The 22606-nt window shown below is 48.6% G+C and overlaps 1 protein-coding gene across 3 annotated transcripts in view; it reads left to right on the top strand.

Moving 5' to 3' along the window:
• Nucleotides 1-22606, top strand: part of LOC129862547 (zinc finger protein 423-like) — a 145201-nt gene that overhangs the window by 19007 nt on the left and 103588 nt on the right. For all 3 annotated transcript variants that reach the window (XM_055934319.1, XM_055934317.1, XM_055934318.1), the window contains exons 2-3: nt 4481-4543; nt 16891-17097. In XM_055934319.1, the coding sequence (XP_055790294.1) occupies nt 4481-4543; nt 16891-17097 (270 nt within the window). The remainder of the gene's footprint in view (nt 1-4480; nt 4544-16890; nt 17098-22606) is intronic.

Here is a 22606-nt window from a genome sequence, read left to right as displayed (position 1 = left end):
AGAAGGTTTAGCCCAGCATTTCCCAAACTCTGTCCTCAGACCCCAAGGGGTGCACGTTTTCGGTTTTTGCCCTAGCACTACACAGCCGATTCAACTAACCAACTAGTCATCAAGCTTTGGTCATTTGAATCAGATGTGTAGTGGTAGGGTAAAAACCAAAACATGCACCCCTTGGGGTCCGAGGACAGAGTTTGGGAAACACTAGGCTAGGACATGGCTGCAGACTCAGGCTGTCTTTACTGCCTGTACCTGAGCAGTCTCTTTGTCAATGCAAGGCCCTCCCTGGGGTAGACCGGAGGACAGTTGTTTGTGTGTGTTTGGGGTTGAATGAAGAGGCTGAGTGAGGTAGGCTCTTTGTCTGATCGGGGGTCTGGGTGTGTGCTCCGAGGTCCCCCGCACCTTGTTTGCGTTCTGTGGATAAATAAAAGGGCTCGTTTGGAAAGGGCTCGTTTGGAAAGGGCTCGTTTGGAAAGGGCTCGTTTGGAAAGGGCTCGTTTGGAAAGGGCTCGTTTGGAAAGGGCTCGTTTGGAAAGGGCGCGTTTGGAAAGGGCTCGTTTGGAAAGGGCGCGTTTGGAACACAGTGCTGTTCTCCCATCCCCCTTATGGGCACAAGGGCTTTTTGTCGGGTAAATTCACGCTCACTGTTTGTGAGGTCGTCCAGAGTGGTCTCGTTTGATCTCTACCCCCGCGCCATTCGCTGCTACGCTGATTGTTGTGTTTCCGACAGCAACGCTACCCCAGCTACATTCGCTGGTGTGTCAGGATGTTACAGCAACAGGGCCCAGAAATGCAAATAGCAGCACGCGCACCGCCAGAGCAGCAATTAACAGAGGCATTTCAATAATATAGAAATAAATTGTGTCAAGGATTGGGTAGGTGTGTGTGTGTGGAGCTTTGTTTTTTTCAATCTCTTAAATAATAGTTTAAAGAGGGAGGGAGTAGGAGAGGAGCCTGCCCCTGCAATGCTGCTAGACACAGTGTGCTCCCTCTGGGAGCTAGGAGTTATTAACCCTTCTGTACCTGGCTCAGATACTCTGGTTAACATGTATTTAGTTAACCCTTCTCTATCTGGCTCAGATACTCTGGTTAACATGTATTTAGTTAACCCTTCTCTATCTGGCTCAGATACTCTGGTTAACATGTATTTAGTTAACCCTTCTCTATCTGGCTCAGATACTCTGGTTAACATGTATTTAGTTAACCCTTCTCTACCTGGCTCAGATACTCTCAGTTTCATACTGACAGGTGTTAAGAGATGGTAGGGGACTGTTATAGTGGTCAGGGAGGAACACCAATACTGAGTACACCCAGTCTGTAACTTAGGTTCTGATTTGCGGAAATAGTCCCAGTTGGTGAAAGAGGGGCTGAACCACACCTCAGTGGTGTGTGGACTGGGAGGGGAGGAGGGCAAACGGAGATCCCATTCTGGTTGTTGAGTTCTAGGTATCGGTTTCCCATTTCTCTCACATCCCCGGTGTGTGTTTTGGCAAAGGCTGGTCAGTGTAAGTAGGAAACAGAGGGTATCCAAGGTAACTTACTGAAACATGTTGGATTCATTAGACCCCCCCGTTCCTCTCACAGGGCTGTTTTACTGTGGGTTAATGATGACGTCACAGAGCTTCTGAGGGAATTTAAAAACAGGGGAGGGACCTACTGTATATAAAGTAGTACTCTGCATATACTTCCCCTACCTTACATTCTCTCTCTGCTACATACTCCCACTCTCTCTGCCTCTGTTTAGCAGTCCCCCCCTCCACTACTCTCCCACTCTCTCTACCTCCCGCTGGCTTCAGGGTTCACATGAACAGTGCTCTGTACACATGGGACGCAGGCAGGGGGAGGACATCTGAAAATAAATAAATATATCCTCTCTGCTAATGAAGACGAGCAATTCCCCACGGTCACGCTTTTATTAGAATGGTGTTTTTATCTCTTTCTAATGATCGTTATCTTTATCTCCCCCTTCTCTTTTTCTTTCTTTCTCTCTGTCTGTTTCTCCTGCTTTGTTTGGCTGCCTGGTGATCGTGGTGTGAGGTCTGTCTCTATCCTCCGCTGGCTGTTTTCAGAGTATGTTTCTGGTCATGTGGACTAGGTCTCGCCCGCAGGACCAATCTCTCCGGGAAACATCTGTATCCCGTCCTGTGTCCACATCTCAAGGGCCAAGCCCCAAACCCCGGTCCGTCAGCACTGGCATTCCCCTCCTTTTCCCCGTCCCTTACCTTGCCTCTCCATAGCAACAAGACGGTGTATGGTTCAGTGTGTAGTGTGAGCATCTGCATTGCCTCTGAACTCTATCCCAATGATGGCCTTCTGCATTCTTAAATGTAGTGGAAAGGAATCTATGGAATCTAAATAAAGGTTAGAAAACATAATCTAGCAACATTTGGAGATAAATCCCTCCAGGAAAGCCCAGACCAATCAATAGGTGTCTGTAATCTCTAAATTAGTTTTTTAAAGCCGGTAATGATCCTGTCTGCTTCCATCAGAGATGGACGGTTTTTCTGCATTACACCCAGTGCACTATAGCTCTGTGTGGGAGGCTGGGGCCTGGTAGTGTCCCGAGCTTCACTTGTTTTAGCTGGGGAGCTGTGTGTACAGTTGAGTGTGGATGGGGTTGCTGTGTGCTGTTGCCTGCAGGTAGCTGAGTGCAGTAGTACTGGGTAGTTGTGTTTGTAGAAAGAACCACCTCTACCCTGCTCTGCTCTCCTCTCTGCCTGACTACACTTTAATATTCCCCCTCTAATGAAGCGCTAAATGGAGGATGAGTAGAGCCCTGATTGGGTGTAATTTAGTGCTTTTCCTCCTCTGCTGGGAAAGCAGTGTCTTTTAGGAATGAACAGGTCCACTGCAGGCTAGACCTATTTAAAGAAGATCAACTGACTGTAGACTTTGGCCGCCGTTTGTATTGGATCTAGCATGTGTTATGACACAGTGGGGTTTAGACTGTGTCCTCGTTCCTAAGAAAATGCCTCATTGGGCGTGACAAATTGTATTTTTTCCCCAAATAGTATAATTCCTCTATATGACAGTCCAAATAGTGCCTTGAATCCCTCCCGAGCACCTGGTGTATGAGCCATAGGCTGCAGACAACACGTGGAGTTCAGTAAATGTCCTCTAGGAGGATCTTAGAGCAGTCTGGGCCCGTACCTACTACAGTTCTAATGGGACCTTGGTCCAGATCCAGCCCACAGTTTCCCCCAAACACGCATGAAGAGTGATCTCTCCTCAGAAACACCCAGAGAGAGGGAACTCTGAGTCTTCTGTACTATGGGAATACTCTATGAATGGTGAAAAGGTACTACTGAGAGACACTGCTCAAGCTGAAGCGCTGCCATTTGGCAGCTTAGACTCTCTCTCTCGACAGAGTCCTGGCTAGCTCAGGGAAGAGAAAGAGAAATAGAGAGGAATAGTGAGAGATGGAGAGAGATGTTATGGTGCAGGACCAGAGTTGACCCTAGTCTTCCAGGGGCTTGGGAGCCTGCTGGGTTTTAGCTCTAGGCCATCAGCAACAAGGCCAGTCCTCTTGGAGTCTGGCCGACACACTGGTCCCAGCTCTGGATGTCTGGATCGCACTCATGAAATGAACATGGGATGGTTGAAGAATGGAAAACAGGGTCTGTTGCCCTTGGCTTTGTTGGGGAATATGAAACGCAGTGTTACTGGTCTGGTGAGGAGTCCACTCTGACCACCCTGCTGAGTTTTGCCTGGACAGACCAAGAGCATGATGGGAAAATGGACTGGCCACTGCATGGTCCAGTCTGCACACTCAGACCATTAAGAGGAGTGTTATTTCTGGAATGGGTCTGTTAGTATTATGGTGTGGAATAAGCTTTTTATTTTTCCTGAACTTTATTTAAATTTAGGTGGGGAATTCACACATTAACAAAAAAACTCAGTGTCTACGTACTAGCTCTGGGACTTTCTTACCACCTCCTCTCGCTAATAAAGAAAACAGTTTTGACAGTTTGTTTTCGTGGCTTCTACTAGACTGTTGTTGGCCAATACCCTGGGCCATGGGGTTGAGGGGAAAGAGGGGAAGGAGGGGGGGGAGTCCTCATTGTGTCCTGACTACTGCCATTTCCTGTTTGTGTGCCAGCGGTGCTTCCTTCCTCTGCAGTGCCCAGGAAAACCTTCATCACACCTTCCTGTTCTGATCTGGTTGCTGTTGTTACATATCTCACGCCTCTGAAATTAGGACATCAAAACGAGGAGAACACATTCCCAGTCACTCAGGGTAGACAGACAACATCAAAGGTCCCCTGTCTGTCTTTCTCCCACCCAACCACCCAGCTAATGAATGATTGAACACTTGTTTTGAGATCTACCTTTGGTATTTTTAAGGCACTGTCATGTAGATTAAGATAAACCAACAAAATGATGTAGTCCTACAGATTCTGTATGTATTTCTAAGCATCCCTCTCTCTTGTCTTTCTCTCCTTCTTCTCTCCCCCCCCCCCCCCCCCCCCCCCCCTCTCTCTAGCGGTAGAAGAAGGCGAGTCGTCGGAGTTTGCAAGGAACTGGGATTCATCGTCCGTCCAAACAGGTATCCGCTTTGTTATTCGGAAGTGTGCAGCCTGCCAGGCAGCTGTCAGATCTGCGACACAGATTAGATTCTATATGTCACATTCCAGGTCCACCGCCAGACTACCCACTGAATCAGAATCTTTAATATCAATTCCACATGGCCCAGAATGTTCTGCTCCGAGGGAGAGGGGGATGAGAGAGGGAGATATGGCGTGAGGGACAGCAAGCTTTTCACAGGACGCTGATGTCCAGGCCTGCATGTGAGAGCAGACAGGACTCTGGGGCTCCAGCAGTCTCACATCCTGTTTGAGGTTTTGTGGTAAAGTAGCTGCACTGAATCACCCTCCCTGTCCTCCCTCCCAGCCTGCTTTATCCAGCTATTCACATAGGGCCTATAGCACAGCAGTGGGATGGGTTCCTGATGGGCCCAAATAGCATCATGGTGAATGCAATCAAGATCATTTGTTAAGGATTCCATTTGATTAAAGCATGGCACCCACTTCAATGTTCTTTACATGCAGTGCAGACCCACAGTCACACCCATGGAGTCATTGGTATGGCTGTACCTGGAGATGATGCAGCAGCTAAATGGACCCATTTTTACAGAACACGGTATGAGGATGGTGACTGACTGATTATGGTGGCATGTTGGCCTCTAGTCTTTGAGTCAGCCCAACATTATGAAGAAGGAGAATATTTATTCTGTTATTTTACAGCAGAGAGATAAGAGAGCTGGATGTTCTTTATCTAAACGGTGCTCTCTCTCTCTGCCCTCCTTCTCTCCCTCCCTCACTCTGTCGGTTCATCTGGGAGGGGGAATTGGAAAGTGAGGCCCCGAGGGTGTGATGAGGCAGGGGCTTCTGGTTGGGGGGGGGGGTGCTGACTGAGGTCCTGGGTGGCTGGAAAGTGCTTTATGTGTGAGATACAGCAGGAAGGGGAGTCCCAGTGCTCTCACTAGCTCTGCTCTCTTCCTCCCTGCTGCTTTTCTTCACCTCTTCCCTACACACTCACAATCTCTCTCTATCATTCTCTCTCTCGTGTTTGTTTGTGCTCCTGTGTTCAGGCTCAGGGGGGCTGCCCGCCATTTCTTATTTAAAAATCTAAAAAACCTTCCTTCCTTTTATTCCCTGGGAGATGATGTCGACAAGGACACTGGCAGGCTTTTGCTGGTATTAAATTCAAATATTTTTCCTTCCCTTCTCTGGAAAATGTGTGTTGAGTTTGGAAAGAGCAGCGGGGGGGGGGGGGGGGTTGAGGGACGTGCCCCCCCCCCACCCCCAAGGACCTCAGAGGGCCCCTTCGGTCTGTCCCACAGGAGGTGCCTGCCTACCCCCTCCTTTCCACATCCCACCCTCCACCCCAGCCTCCCTGAGACAGAAAAACAACACATCCATCCCTGGCCCAGAGGGGGAGAAACGGAAAAGAGAAAAGACAGAAAATGAGCCAGGTCTGACACTGTAGACCAAGAGAGGGAGAGGGTGGAAAGCATGGAGAAGACGAGTGAGACGGAGTGAAGGAGCGAGAGGGGGGGGGGGGAGTTTTTGGAGAGTAGTACAGACGTTTGTCATTTCTGTGGAAGGAGGAGGAGGGGCAGTCTGTGGTGATGTTTTAATAAGTGCCACCAGAGCTGTGAAGTTCAGCCTTGTTTTGCTGGCTTCCTGTTGGAAAGACCCTCCTGCTTCACTGTCTGATAGAGAACACCAGGGTTAAGCACACAACACATGCTCGAATCAAATTGTATTTGTCACATACTTCATAAACAACAGGTGTGGACTAACAATGAGATGCTTACAGGCCCTTCCCAACAATGCAGAGAGAAAAACATGCAGAAATAATAGAAAAGTAATAATAACAGGTAATAATAAATACACAATGAGTAGCGATAACTTGGCTATATACACGCTATGCTACAGGCAGAATTTTCCGAGGTGATGGTTTCTCCATGACCTCTTACATACACAATCAATGCAGACACACACACTGCACCCTGTCCATGTGGACTGTGATTCATGGTGGAAAAAGTAGTCTCATATCCCTGAGCAAAGGGCCGATAAGGGGCTGTAATGGAGCTGAATTAGATTATTTCATTCATTTCCTCCCGTAGCCATTGGATGGCCGTTGCATCAGCGACACCAATGAGAAGGGCTTTTTTCCCTCCCGGCCCTGCCATTACACCATTGGGCTTGGGCTGTGGGTGTTGTCTGTGACCTCACTACTGAACAGTATGGTGTTCTCGCTATAGGAGAACAGTATGGTGTTCTCGACATAGGAACAGAATGGTGTTCTCGCTATAGGAACAGAATGGTGTTCTCGCTATAGGAGAACAGTATGGTGTTCTCGACATAGGAACAGAATGGTGTTCTCGACATAGGAGAACAGTATGGTGTTCTCGCCATAAGAACAGTATGGTGTTCTCGCTATAGGAACAGAATGGTGTTCTCGCTATAGGAACAGAATGGTGTTCTCGACATAGGAACAGAATGGTGTTCTCGACATAGGAACAGAATGGTGTTCTCGCCAGAGGAACAGAATGGTGTTCTCGACAGAGGAACAGAATGGTGTTCTCGCCATAAGAACAGCATGGTGTTCTCGCTATAGGAACAGAATGGTGTTCTCGCTATAGGAACAGAATGGTGTTCTCGCCATAAGAACAGCATGGTGTTCTCGCTATAGGAACAGAATGGTGTTCTCGCTATAGGAACAGAATGGTGTTCTCGACATAAGAACAGAATGGTGTGAAGACAGTGCAGCAGACAGAGATGCTAAATGAGATGCTAAGCTAACACTACAGGCATCAAAGGCATAAGCATCACAACACATGCACCCATTTTTCAAAGAAGAACGTTTCTAGAAAGACTATTGTTATTGAAAACATCCCAGACGTCCAATCCAACAGTTAGGGATTCAATTAGTAAAAAAAATCATGTGTACTGTAATTTGGATGATGTTTCCACGATAGTTTGAAGGTTTTGTGCGTTGTCTGTGTATTTGTTGGGTTATAGTGTGTGTGTGTTGTTTTGATTCCAGGATGTCCCTTTAACAGTGTGTGTTGGATCACTCCACTGTCTCTCTCTCTGCAAAGTGAGATGTCAGTCAGTCTCGTGGCTGTGCACGCTTTCAGTCCCCTCCGGGCTCCAACCTGAGTGTGCGCCAGCCGTCCGGGGGAAAGAATGGACTGGTTTTATTTTCCCCTTTGAAGGGAGGAGAGGAGGGAGGAGAAAGAGGAGGAGGAGAAGAAGATATTACAAGGGGCAGACTGAGACACAGGAAGATGGCCCTCCTTTCTGTCCTCACTAACTAATGTATGGACATCTTGATGATGTAGACTAGATGACAGTTTGAAAAAGAGGACACGTGTCTCTCTCTCTCGTTCTCTCATTTGTCTCCCTCTTCCTTTTTTTTCTCTCTCTCCATCTCCCTATATAAACCTCTGGAGGTCCATAATATATTTTTTAATTTCCCCAAGGCAACGACAGGAAAACAGTTTTAATGTGCGAGGAGGAGGTGTGTGCTAGCGTGTGTGTGTGTGAAGCCACGGGCTGGAACAGGTGATGGCATTGGTAAGCAGCTGTCAGGCTGTTTGTGTGTGATTTAATTCGCTCCCTTCCATGACACTCCTTTTGGTTTTCATCAGCCTCTCTGGGTGGAGGGGCTGGTGTTGGGTGCTGCGCTCCCCTGCCTCCCTGCCTCTCTGGGTGGAGGGGCTGGTGTTGGGTGCTGCGCTCCCCTGCCTCCCTGCCTCTCTGGGTGGAGGGGCTGGTGTTGGGTGCTACGCTCCCCTGCCTCTCTGGGTGGAGGGGCTGGTGTCGGGTGCTGCGCTCCCCTGCCTCTCTGGGTGGAGGGGCTGGTGTCGGGTGCTGCGCTCCCCTGCCTCTCTGGGTGGAGGGGCTGGTGTTGGGTGCTACGCTCCCCTGCCTCTCTGGGTGGAGGGGCTGGTGTCGGGTGCTGCGCTCCCCTGCCTCTCTGGGTGGAGGGGCTGGTGTTGGGTGCTGCGCTCCCCTGCCTCCCTGCCTCTCTGGGTGGAGGGGCTGGTGTTGTGTGCTGCGCTCCCCTGCCTCCCTGCCTCTCTGGGTGGAGGGGCTGGTGTTGGGTGCTACGCTCCCCTGCCTCTCTGGGTGGAGGGGCTGGTGTTGGGTGCTGCGCTCCCCTGCCTCCCTGCCTCTCTGGGTGGAGGGGCTGGTGTTGTGTGCTGCGCTCCCCTGCCTCCCTGCCTCTCTGGGTGGAGGGGCTGGTGTTGGGTGCTACGCTCCCCTGCCTCTCTGGGTGGAGGGGCTGGTGTTGGGTGCTACGCTCCCCTGCCTCTCTGGGTGGAGGGGCTGGTGTTGGGTGCTGCGCTCCCCTGCCTCTCTGGGTGGAGGGGCTGGTGTTGGGTGCTGCGCTCCCCTGCCTCTCTGGGTGGAGGGGCTGGTGTTGGGTGCTGCGCTCCCCTGCCTCTCTGGGTGGAGGGGCTGGTGTCGGGTGCTGCGCTCCCCTGCCTCTCTGGGTGGAGGGGCTGGTGTTGGGTGCTGCGCTCCCCTGCCTCTCTGGGTGGAGGGGCTGGTGTCGGGTGCTGCGCTCCCCTGCCTCTCTGGGTGGAGGGGCTGGTGTTGGGTGCTGCGCTCCCCTGCCTCCCTGCCTCTCTGGGTGGAGGGGCTGGTGTTGGGTGCTGCGCTCCCCTGCCTCCCTGCCTCTCTGGGTGGAGGGGCTGGTGTTGTGTGCTGCGCTCCCCTGCCTCCCTGCCTCTCTGGGTGGAGGGGCTGGTGTTGGGTGCTACGCTCCCCTGCCTCTCTGGGTGGAGGGGCTGGTGTTGGGTGCTGCGCTCCCCTGCCTCCCTGCCTCTCTGGGTGGAGGGGCTGGTGTTGTGTGCTGCGCTCCCCTGCCTCCCTGCCTCTCTGGGTGGAGGGGCTGGTGTTGGGTGCTACGCTCCCCTGCCTCTCTGGGTGGAGGGGCTGGTGTTGGGTGCTACGCTCCCCTGCCTCTCTGGGTGGAGGGGCTGGTGTTGGGTGCTGCGCTCCCCTGCCTCTCTGGGTGGAGGGGCTGGTGTTGGGTGCTGCGCTCCCCTGCCTCTCTGGGTGGAGGGGCTGGTGTTGGGTGCTGCGCTCCCCTGCCTCCCTGCCTCTCTGCCTCTCTGCCTCTCTGGGGGGGGTGGGGGTTGGGGGAGAGACACACTGAGCCTGGTACACAGTGCTTCTTCTGGCTCCCTGGGGGGAGCCCTGTATTTTGAAAAAACAGTCGGCAGAGGACAGGGGAGCTGTGGAGAGAGGCCTGCTTTAAATAGGTCCCGTGTTTACTGGGAGAAGGAGAGGGCTCCCCAGAGAGACGGGGGGCGGTGCGGCTGCACCTGCTCAGCCTGTGTCTGTGTGTCCCAGACCCCAGACCTTTTGTTAGTACCCATACTGGGCGCACCTGACAGCGGACGTGAAGCCTAGAGGATCACAGATTCATACAACATTGTACAAATGGTAAATAACCTTTTCTCACACTGTAAACCCAGTGAACCTCCCATAGTGATTAGAGGTGGCTATTTTAAGGGCACAAGGTGTTACATTTTTTCCTGAACAGGAAGAGCCACATGCCTTGGTCATTCAGAATATTCTACACGTTTTTTTCGCTCAATAAATAGTTTTGACCTTCTTTTTGAGACATTTACCAGGCATAGTGAATACAATGGTACAGTTGAAGTCGGAAGTTTACATAGACTTCAGCCAAGAAGCCATAAATGTAGACCTCCACATGTCTGGTTCATCCTTGGGAGCAATTTCCAAATGCCTGAAGGTACCACGTTCATCTGTACAAACAATAGTACGCAAGTATAAACACCATGGGACCATGCAGCCGTCATACCGCTCAGGAAGGAGATGCGTTCTGTCTCCTAGAGATGAACGTACTTTTGGTGCGAGAAGTGCAAATCAATCCCAGAACAACAGCAAAGGACCTTGTGAAGATGCAGGAGGAAATGGGTGCAAAAGTATCTATATCCACAGTAAAACGTGTCCTATATCGACATAACCTGAGAGGCCGCTCAGCAAGGAAGAAGCCACTGCTCCAAAACCGCCATAAAAAAGCCAGACTATGGTTTGCAACTGCACATATGGACAAAGATCGTACTTTTTGGAGAAATGTCCTCTGGTCTGATGGAACAAAAATATAACTGTTTGGCCATAATGACCATCATTATGTATGGTTGGAAAAAAGGGGAGGCTTGCAAGCCAAAGAACACCATCCCAACCGTGAAGCACGGGGGTGGCAGCATCATGTTGTGGGGGTGCTTTGCTGCATGAGGGACTGGTGCACTTCACAAAATAGATGGCATCATGAGGGAGGGAAATTATGTGGATATATTGAAGCAACATTTCAAGACATTAGTCAGGAAGTTGAAGCTTGGTCGCAAATGGGTCTTCCAAATGGACATTGACCCCAAGCATACTTCCAAAGTTGTGGCAAAATGGCTTAAGGACAACAAAGTCAATGTATTGGAGTGGCCATCATAAAGCCCTGACCTCAATTCTATAGAAAATGTGTGGGCAGAACTGAAAGCGTGTGTGAGCAAGGACTACAAACCTGACTCAGTTACACCAGCCCTGTCAGGAGGAATGGGCCAAAATTCACCAAACTTATTGTGGGAAGCTTGTGGAAGGCTACCTTAAACTTTTGACCCAAGTTAAACAATTTAAAGGCAATGCTACCAAATACTAATTGAGTGTAATGTAAACTTCTGACCCACTGGGAATGTGATGAAAGAAATAAAAGCAGAAATATATAATTCTCTCTACTATTATTCTGACATTTCACATTCTTAAAATAAAGTGGTGATCCTAACTGACCTAAGACAGGGAATTTTTACTAGGATTAAATGTCAGGAATTGTGAAAAACTGAGTTTAAATGTATTTGGCTAAGGTGTATGTAAACTTCTGACTTCAACTGTATGTACCTCACCAGGCCTGTTTTTCTTACTGTCTATGTGCTGTACCTGACTCATGTTCTCAGTAAAGTGGAGCATTCCTTCTGAATCCCCTCTCAAACATACTCCGCTAGAGCTATTTGCAGTCCATCCATGTTATACTTCACTTGGCTGCCGCCGGTTGGTTTGAATGTTTGTGTGCTGTGGAGAGTTGAAAGGCAGCCTTGTACTCGTGTTGCTTGTTATAAAAACACTGGTTTTGTGGAACTTGGAGCTCATATTTTTCTTTCTCCCAGGCAGGCTGGATAGTGATGGCGGTGGAGTGGTGTACCGGGCCGTGTTTGGGCGACCCAGGGCCGGGTGTCCTGCAGATTTACGCCTCTCTGTCCCAAACAGGCCTCCGTCCTGGCTCACAGCACTGCTCCAACACCTAGTCTTGACTCTGTGCTCAAACCGCTCATACAGTTTATCTCTCACTCACTCACTCACTCACTCACTCACTCACTCACTCACTCACTCACTCACTCACTCACTCACTCTCTCACTCACTCTCTCTGAGGACTCCATTAAAGTGTCTGTATTCTGTTTGTGGTATGCCTGTATTCTCCCTCTGTGTACAGTACGATCAAGTCTCACTTCCGTTGCGTGCCCACTGTATGAGTAATAGGAAACTGCTCTGCCTCCAGAGGTCAGGACATTGGGACTGGAACTAGCCAGGGGGATCGTAACAAGCTTCACTTTAAATGTCAAAACTCAATAGGCACTTAATGTAGTTTTTGGTTCTGAGCATTTTGAGTGGAGGGGAGGGAGTATAGATGAACATTCCCCGACATTCGATTAGTATTTCAGTTCAGCTGATGTTTATTCCAAGTCAAATAATATTTGTTAAGCTGATTATAAGAGGTGAGAGTAGATCTCTTTACCTGCCCACAGATCCATCCCCCTCCGTGTACCTCTAAGATGGCGATCGCTGTACTCTGGTGTTGCAGTGAGGGAGGGAGAAAGAGAGGCTCTCTGTCTTTGCTGTTGCCTTTGTCTTGTCATGTCTCCCCCGTCGCATGCCTGACGGTGTCCATTAAGCCCACATCGCCCAGCTCCTAATTATTTCCAAATCTCACGTTGGAGCTTTGCACCGTTAAAACAGGGGGACAAAAACATATCAACCTAACGAGCGGTAATTAGCGGGTCCCAGCAAGGCGGGGCTCTCCTCGGCAACACCACTGCTCTGTGGATTCTGTTAATTCACTTCTCTTCATCTAATTACCCCACACAAACATGTCTGTTTGCCTTTCCTCTGAGAGGGAGCAAGAGCGGGAGAGGGGCATTATCTACAAACATTAGACACCCTCCTCCCTCTCATAAACATACACACACACACACACACACTATCTATGAGGCTTAATCAGCAGATATGAAAAGTGTGACCTTATTCATGAGGAAATAATTAGTTTAATAAAATCTGAAAGTACACTTGCCAACGAGCGAATGATTACTCTTAGCATACTGTATCTCCATAGCATTAAAGCGAACGGAAATAAAAACAACTACTGATTATTACAGTATATTGTAAGGGTATTACTTTGAGCACAACCTGCTGGTATGCAGTGATTCCTTTCCCCTCTACAACCAGGAAGTGCCAGTCCAGTTGTAGATGTTAAGGGGAAGGGTTAAGATGACCGTCCTATCATTACTGTAGGACCATGTTCTCACCCTGTTAACTCCACTGGTCTCTTCTCAAATGTACACCTCTTCTCCAAGTGTTTCTCCACTTTCCCCCTCTTCTTCTCTTTCTCACCTTCACCCCATCATCTGTCCCAGGTGATTTTTGGGGAGGATATATGGAGATTGTACATTTTCTCTCTGAATTCTTCGATTTGTCCTACCTGTTTCTTCAAGTTCACAATGTGTGTCTGGGTGCGCCCCAGACCTGGGTTAAAATACATGTGTATCTGGTATTTATTTTCGGGCCCGTGATTGGTTCTGACTGGCTAAGCCCCTCCCCCTCTGGGCTCCTATTACTATTTGTCTGTTGTCATACGCCACTAACACCAGTGTTGTTTTCAAATACTCAGCCCAAAATAAGTATGTGAATAGTCTGCCAAATTGTATTTGACAGTATTTTTAAATACTTATTTAAAATAGTATTTTCTAATACCTAGGTTAACTGAATGGGAGTGTATTTGAGTCAATGTATTTGAGTATTTTAAATACTTTCCAAGTTTATTTCCAAATACATTTTACATTTAACTACTTGTCTTTTCAAATAAATAGTATCTGAATACTTACCTCCAATGTATGTGAAAGTAATTGAGATATTTGAAATAGTATTTGAACGCGAGCCTGGTGCGTGTTTGTGTATGTGAGTTAATTTTATTTGACTGTGTGTGTGTGTTTACTATGTGTTTGTGTAAATGTGTGTATAAGTGTGTGTTTTGGTCGGCCTCTTGGCGTGGTGACGGTCTGTGACTCAGAGATAATGGCTCTCCGCAGAGTGGGGGACAGGAGCTCCAGCTGGCACAGGGAGACATGACGTGTGCTGCTGGGATTGCTGCTGCACGCCATGCAGACCCTGCCTGTGTCCCCAACACTCCCCCACCCCTGGAAGCCCCAGGCCCTCATTAAGTGTCCCTACTCTGGATGGGAGACCGGGAAGGGGGGCAGCCAGGAGTGGACTATTAAATGAGTGATAAAACAAACATATGAAAGCAAAAGTAGAGGAGGAGAGGGGTTATAGGATAATGTAATGGGGTCAGTTAAAACTGTCTTTGTTAAAACTGTCTTTGTGAGGGTAAAATTTGTTGTTGGGTAGGTATTGTTGTTTTATGCAGACAGTGGTCAGGAGCATTGAGTTTAAACGGCACGTATTTTAAGATGAAACGCATCAATCATTATCTCCACAACTATCTTGTCAGAATAACCGCTGGCAACTGCCATGCCTGCCTAACAGAGAAAGGTGTTTGACCTACGACCTTATTGACCTCACACAGACATGTCATTTGTGTTTGCTACATGATATCTAGGAACATTATTGTTTACTATTCGCAGAGGAAAACTGGTCACTAGCAGGGCTGTCATTGCATTAACCATTGACAGAGCTCTGTGTATCTTTAGCTCTCCAACCTAGCAGACAGGTAGGCAGAAAGCAGGCTGTCTGGATGAGAAATATGGTCTCTCAGAATATATCTGGGGGCATAAAGAGGCCTTGTTCATCTGAATGGCCATTTAGAAATCATTAGTCTCCTTGGACACCACTTCCAACGTAAGCCCTCATTTCATTTCGGTTTCCTCCCCTCAAATTGAATGATGTTTGAAAACACTCTGCGCGTCTCAAACGACTCTGCAGAGCCTTATTAGTAATGACCTCAGCACACATTACGGCACATCTAGGTGTGTGTGCGTCTGGTTGGGTAATATTGTAGTGAATTTTGTCTTTGCCTGTGAGGGCAGTGTTGCTGTGTGGATGATAACATTCAACTAATGGACTTTATCTTAGATATGGTGCCAGTGTTAGACTTTGCAACTGTGTAGTAGTGTTTAGCTGTAAACCCCCTCCTATCCATTGTGAGTCCTATTACAGTGGTGTGGTCTACACCAGGTAGAGAAGCCAGCTCACTTTGTTTACGTTGACTAGTATCCGTCACCTCTCCCGAAAAACAAATCTCCGCCAATCAGGACCATTATCCCTCTCATCTCCTCCTTCCAGATAAATAGTGTGCTCTGTGTTCATCAGGGCCACTGCTGGAGCTGCAGTGGGTACAGCTGGGGTGCGCACCACCACCGTATCAATCTTCCCCAGTAGCAGGCACATCCAGGGAGGCCTAATGACGGAGGCAGCAGCACTGTGTAGAAGGCCTCTAAATGAAGTGTGCTCCGGACCCCCCTCCTGAGACCACCTCCTCCATCAGAGATTTGAAAGGCTTACTGGAGGGGAGGGGGGCTGCTGCAGAGTGAGGGTGGTGGGGGGCTGAGGAGTGGTTGCTGGATGGCATGGGGCGCCCCCCCCCCTCACACACCAAACACCCTCCCAACTGTACCAGGCACTCTCATCCTCTCCTCTTCCTCCTGCCGAGCCCCATCCATCTCCCTGAGCCCTGTGGAGAAGAGGGAAGGAGAGAGGGGGAAAAGAGGAGGTGGAGAGGGGAAGAGCAAGGTCCCATCTGGCTCCTCCCTTGTTGTCATGGTAGCCGGTTGTGCTGGCATGTACTGGAGTTGGCAGTACCCATACCTCTGGCGTGAGGGCACCTGGGGGAATGACGGTGTGTGTGTGTGTGTGTGTGTGTGTGTGTGTACACATGCATGTATTAATGTTAGTTTGATTGTGCATTCATGTGTGTGCATGTGTTTGACTGCTAATATGCATTTCCTCTGTCATGGATGAAAGATTGTTTAAGGCGCATATCAAAGAATATGTGGGTATGTTCATGTCTAGATGTGTAAAGGTGCCTGTGTCTTTGTGACTGCAGTGTAGGACTGTGTCCGTGTAGCATCAGTTAGGGGCCACTCTCCTCCCTGTCCAGACGGTGCTCTCACCACTGGACAGATGGCCATAACCCTCCCTCCCACTCCTTTCCCCCTAAATGCTCCATTCATCCCTCCATCCATTCATCCCACCATCCACCCTCCGCATCTCTCCCCGAGAGGACGAGTGTGGAATTAGAGCACCTCCACACCCAGTCTCTATCTCCCTGATCCAGCCCAGACACGCTCTCTCTCTCCCTACCAACCTACCTACCTAAAACCTAAGTTGTGCTGTGGGGCTGGGGTCATGGGCCAGAGCCCATTACCAGCAGCAGAATGGCGGGCGGGCAGACCGCTGGGCACTGCCAAATCAAAGCTGTGGAGTGCAGGAATGGCCTCCTCCTGCTCTCCTCTGATTGCACAAGTCCACCATGATTAGACAGGATGTGGAGCCTTAGGGAGCCAGCCAGCAAAACCACCCCCACTCCCTCTCCCTCTCTTTCCCTTTACCGCCCTCCTCTTCTGCACTGACATTCCCCATGTCTCTCTTTCTTTCTTTCTTTCTCTCTGTCCCTTTCCCTCCCTCCCTCCTCAGTCTCCAGTGCAGTCCTTTTGGAACAGAGCGTTTAATGTGATAATAAGGTGTGAAAATGGAGCCACAATGGTGGAGGGAGGATTGTGGAGGCCGATTTTTCCACTGGTCCTCCTCTCTGCATGCCATGGGTGGCAGTGTGGGCACACAGGCTGGCATGAGTCGTCTCCCTCCAGAGTCCTGAGTCCTTATACACCCTCTAATGCCACCTCACATAGACCCTCCATTAGAGAGCACACACAGGTCATGTGACCAGGGATATCTTTAGTATGAGATGGACTTGAAATAGTGCTTGTCCTGTTCAATTGCTGGTACAAATGGATTCAATCAAAAAATAATCTATTACCTCTGACCAATCTCCAGTAGATCAGTAGTTCCGGCTGTATGAGTCACATGCTGGTACTCAGTTTCCCTCTCTCTGTGTTTTTGTACCAGATGTCCCTGCTGCGTTGGACCGTGAGGCGGCGAGGAAGGAGCGGCGTGCAGCCCTAGAGGATGGGGACCACAGTGTCACCAGCCATGACGACCACATTGGGGATGATGACCTGGACGATGAGTCCATCTTCACCTGCGACAACTGCCAGCAGGACTTTGAGTGTCTGGCGAAGCTGACTGACCACCGCACCAACCACTGCCCCGCAGGTAAGACATCATACACACACTGAAATGAATACACTACACTGCAGGTAAGATAAACACAGGGTGGGCTACATCCACAAACACTGAGTTCTTTTGGGGCCAGGGGACTCGGGTCGTTACCCCCTTTCAATTCAATCAATCCAATACCTTGAGTAGTATTTAAAGCTACATTATGTAACGTTTTGGGTGACCCGACCAAATTCACATAGAAATGTGACGTATAGATGTTTTATGTGCTCTATTTCTATGCTTCCCGTTCTTACATTTTGTTTTTGCGTCTTTTACTTTCGGTTTTGTACACCAGCTTCAATCCACTGAAAATACAAACATTTTTGTTATGGAAAATATATTTCACAGCGGTTTAAATGGTACAATGATTCTCTACACTATACTTGGTTGTTTTGTCACAAACTGAAATTGGGCGAACTACAGTACCAGTCAAAAGTTTTGACACACCTACTCATTTAAGGGTTTTTCTTTTTGTACTATTTTCTACATTGTAGAATAATAGTGAAAACATCAAAACTATGAAATAACACATATGGAAACATGTAGTAACCAAAAAAGTGTTAATCACAATATATTTTAGATTCTTCAAAGTAGCCAGCCTTTGCTTTGATGACAGCTTTGCACACTCTTGGCACTCTCTCAACCAGCTTCACCTGGAATGCTTTTCCTACAGTCTTGAAGGAGGTACCACATGCTGAGCACTTGTTGGCTGCTTTTCCTTCAGTCTGCGGTCCAACTCATCCCAATCCATCTCAATTGGGTTGAGGTCAGTTGATTTGTGGAGGCCAGGTCATCTGATGCAGCACTCCATCACTCTCTTTCATGGTAAAATCGCCCTTGCACAGCCTGGAGGTGTGTTGGGTCATTGTCCTGTTGAAAAACAAATGATAGTCCCACTAAGCGCAAAGCAGATGGGATGGCGTATTGCTGCGGTAGCCATGCTGGTTGTGCGTCTTGAATTCTAAATAAATCAGACAGTGTCACCAGCAAAGCACCATCACACCTCCTCCTCCATGCTTCATGGTGGGAACCACACATGTGGAGATCATCCGTTCACCTACTCTGCGCCTCAAAAAGACATGGCGGTTGGAACCAAAAATATCAAATTTGGACTCATTAGACCAAAGGACAGATTTCCACCAGTCTAATGTCCATTGCTTGTGTGTCTTGGCCCATGCAAGTCTCTTCTTCTTATTGGTGTCCTTTAGTAGTGGTTTATTTGCAGCAATTCAACCATGAAGGCCTTATCTACACAGTTTCCTTTGAACAGTTGATGCTGAGATGTGTCTGTTACTTGAACTCTGTGAAACATTTATTTGGGCTGCAATTTCTGAGGCTGGTAACTCTAATGAACTTATCCTCTGCAGCAGAGATACCACTGGGCCTTCCTTTCCTGTGGCGGTCCTCATGAGAGACAGTTTCATCATAGCGCTTGATGGTTTTTGTGACTGCGCTTCAAGAAATTTTAAAAGTTCTTGACATTTTCCAGATTGACTGACTTTCATGTCAGTCATAATGGACTGTTGTTTCTCTTTGCTTATTTGAGCTGTTCTTGCCATAATATGGACTTTGTCTATTACCAAATAGGGCTATCTTCTGTATACCACTCCTACCTTGTCACATCACAACTGATTGGCTCAAATGCGAGAAGGAAAAAAATTCCACAAATGAACTTTTAACAAGGCACACCTGTTAATTGAAATGCATTCCAGGTGACTACCTCATGAAGCTGGTTGAGAGAATACAAGAGTGTGCAAAGCTGTCATCAAGGAAAAGGGTAGCTACTTTGAAGAACCTCAAATAGGAAATCTATTTTGATTTGTTTAACACTTTTTTTTTCTTTTTTTGTGATGTCTTCACTCTTATTCTACAATGTATAAAATATATTTTTTATTTTGGTTACTTTTGGTTACTACATGATTCCATATGTATTATTTCATATTTTTGATGTCTTCACTATTATTCTACGATGTAAAAATAAAGAGAAACCCTTGAATGAGTAGGTGTGACCAAACTTTTGACTGGTACTGTGTAAGAATTGTAATAACCAGGAAATGGCAGAGAAATGTCTTGATAGTGCATCTTTAAATGGTAGCATATCAAATAACTTTTCCTCATAGTCTTTATATTGTTGAATTGTAGGAAATGTGTACAGTAAATGCTGGGTGGACTCCAATCACGGGTAGCTAAAGCCTGCAGTTTTCAGAATAAGGAGATGTGTGAATACGTACTCATTGCCATGATATACTGGATTGAATCGGGCCCTGTGTCTGTGTCCTTATGTGACTGTCTGACTGGATTTGTTTTGGTATGTATATCCAGTGTTGTACCTTTTGACCCATCAGTTTCATTCCTTTCAGACCTTGGTGTACTAGAGGTTTGTAGACTAAACAAGTGAGATATGTGAGCACATTTACATTTATATTTCACATCAAGCCTTAGACACGTGATTGGTTCTGACTGGCTAATGCCCCCCCCACTCTCCGGGCTCCTATTGCTGTTGGCTGTAGTCATACGCCACTAACACCAGTGTTGCTTAGTGTTCCTAAGGGACAGACTTGTTTTAAAGCTAACACAGGTCACACAATAGGAGTTATTAGGAGCGTTGGAATTAATGGAAGGCTCCAGGGCCCCCTGCAGGGGCATCTGGTTCCAGATTAATCAAGGCTCCTTAATGACCGCAAAAACGATCGACAGAGCCACTCAAGCTCCTAACATAACAGCCCTTAGCACGATTTTGTGTGTGTGTGTGTGCGTTTGATAGGGGAGGGGGAGTCATGTTGGGGACTATGGGGGGCTTAGTGTGAGTTCAGACAGGGAGAGGGAGCATGGCCTGAGCTCACACAGGGTAGGTGTATGACTATGAGTGACCCAGGGGTTGGTTGGACATTAGATACTTAACGTTTACGTGTTGTGTTGCGTACACCCTAATGCTGAACGACACTGGATGACCCAGAACTGAGACGTGTCTCACACTGATGTTCCTCTTTGGCGACTGCCTCCCTGCCTCCTGTCAGAGTGAAGGCTGGGAGATGTGATTTCAGCTCAGAGTCAAGGGAGAACTACATGTTGCTGAGTGAAGAGAGAGTGGAAGAAAAGAAGGAAAGAAAGAAATGAAATAAAACATACAGTCCCCAGGGAGTGAGTGGTGGAGATTGCAGAATAATCCCAGGCTTCGACTGGTGGCTGGTATTCCCCCCGGACCTCAGCTTTAATATTATTATTGAAAAGAACGGTAAATTAAAAAACATTCACTGACGAATCCTTTTAAGTTCTCTGTGGCACCCGTGGGATTCTGCCTTGTGCTGCCTCCGTCCCTCTATCTGTTGGGGATAAACACACGCCACCACTCTGTGTGTGCGTGTGCGCGTACGTGTGTGCGCTTACACATGCTTACTTGATTAGGGATTCACAGAATCGGAGGCCATCTTGGTATGGGTGGTAGTCAGAGCTGGGAGGCCATCTTGTGGAGATGGAAGTAGACTAGAGGATGGGTCCCAGGTGTTTAGACAAGTGGCAGGTAATTCAGCCACTCGGCAGCAGGTTCATAAAGTGGCTCCATTAATTTCCTATTTCTCTGAGTACATGTGAGTCTGGGAGGCCATACTGTCTGCAGGGGGACTGAGCACAGGCATAACGGTCTGAGAGGCCATACTGTCTGCAGGGGGACTGAGCACAGGCATCATGGTCTGGGAGGCTGTACTGTCTGCAGGGGGACTGAGCACAGGCATAACGGTCTGAGAGGCCATACTGTCTGCAGGGGGACTGAGCACAGGCATCATGGTCTGGGAGGCTGTACTGTCTGCAGGGGGACTGAGCACAGGCATAATGGTCTGAGAGGCCATACTGTCTGCAGGGGGACTGAGCACAGGCATAATGGTCTGAGAGGCCATACTGTCTGCAGGGGGACTGAGCACAGGCATAATGGTCTGAGAGGCCATACTGTCTGCAGGGGGACTGAGCACAGGCATAATGCCATGGAGTAATTCCATTCCACGGCTGACATAAGCCAGTGTGACCGGTGAATTTCACCTGAAATCCTGTAATATCCCCCTGCGTGCTGCATGCTGGTCTCTCACTCCATGGCCCACACAGACCTGCTCTGCCTGGGCGTATCCGAGAGAAGCAGTAACTCTAGACTGTGTCTGTGTATCGGGGCTGTGCAGCTGTGTTGGTAGGGGCCTGGTGGGCCAGAGCTTTGTTTGGGCAGCCTGTTGAGCTGAAGGGCTGCTCTGCTCCCTCCACCGCCTCACCCAAAACTCCTTTTCAACACGTGGTTTCTCTGCCTGCCCCCTCCACCCTCTGAGCCCTAATGGGGTAATAGTCTCCCCTGATCTGACCCCCGTCTCTTTCTCGTGCGCTCTCTCTCTCATCTTTTTCAGCTAATAAGAGTCCCAACAGGCCACATTAGATTTTATGTTTTAGTTTTCATCCCTGAAATATTCTTATGACCAATAGGCCACCCAGTGTACAGAAGCCCTGTGATCAGCCAGACTATGAGCTGCTCTTAGCATACTCTGGCTGCCAGTCTAGTCTAGTCCAGGGCTGGGCCTTTATAGAGGAAAACTCACTGCAATACATCCTTCCTCCTGCTGCTGTTGACTCTGCTGGAGAGGCCATGTTTGTGTTGGCTGTGTGGAAGCGGTGTGTTTGTGTTAGCTGTGTGGAAGCGGTGTGTTTGTGTTAGCTGTGTGGAAGCGGTGTGTTTGTGTTAGCTGTGTGGAAGCGGTGTGTTTGTGTTAGCTGTGTGGAAGCGGTGTGTTTGTGTTAGCTGTGTGGAAGCGGTGTGTTTGTGTTAGCTGTGTGGAAGCGGTGTGTTTGTGTTAGCTGTGTGGAAGCGGTGTGTTTGTGTTAGCTGTGTGGAAGCGGTGTGTTTGTGTTAGCTGTGTGGAAGCGGTGTGTTCGTGTTAGCTGTGTGGAAGCGGTGTGTTTGTGTGTACGTCTGTGTGGAAGCGGTGTGTTTGTGTGTACGTCTGTGTGGAAGCGGTGTGTTTGTGTGTACGTCTGTGTGGAAGCGGTGTGTTTGTGTGTACGTCTGTGTGGAAGCGGTGTGTTTGTGTGTACGTCTGTGTGGTAGCGGTGTGTTTGTGTGTACGTCTGTGTGGAAGCGGTGTGTTTGTGTGTACGTCTGTGTGGTAGCGGTGTGTTTGTGTGTACGTCTGTGTGGTAGCGGTGTGTTTGTGTGTACGTCTGTGTGGTAGCGGTGTGTTTGTGTGTACGTCTGTGTGGAAGCGGTGTGTTTGTGTGTACGTCTGTGTGGTAGCGGTGTGTTTGTGTGTACGTCTGTGTGGTAGCGGTGTGTTTGTGTGTACGTCTGTGTGGAAGCGGTGTGTTTGTGTGTACGTCTGTGTGGAAGCGGTGTGTTTGTGTGTACGTCTGTGTGGTAGCGGTGTGTTTGTGTGTACGTCTGTGTGGAAGCGGTGTGTTTGTGTGTACGTCTGTGTGGTAGCGGTGTGTTTGTGTGTACGTCTGTGTGGAAGCGGTGTGTTTGTGTGTACGTCTG

This window comes from Salvelinus fontinalis, chromosome 9 (assembly GCF_029448725.1).
Source record: "Salvelinus fontinalis isolate EN_2023a chromosome 9, ASM2944872v1, whole genome shotgun sequence".
NCBI classification, from domain to species: Eukaryota; Metazoa; Chordata; class Actinopteri; order Salmoniformes; family Salmonidae; genus Salvelinus; species Salvelinus fontinalis.
This window is presented reverse-complemented; position numbering and strand designations above follow the sequence as displayed.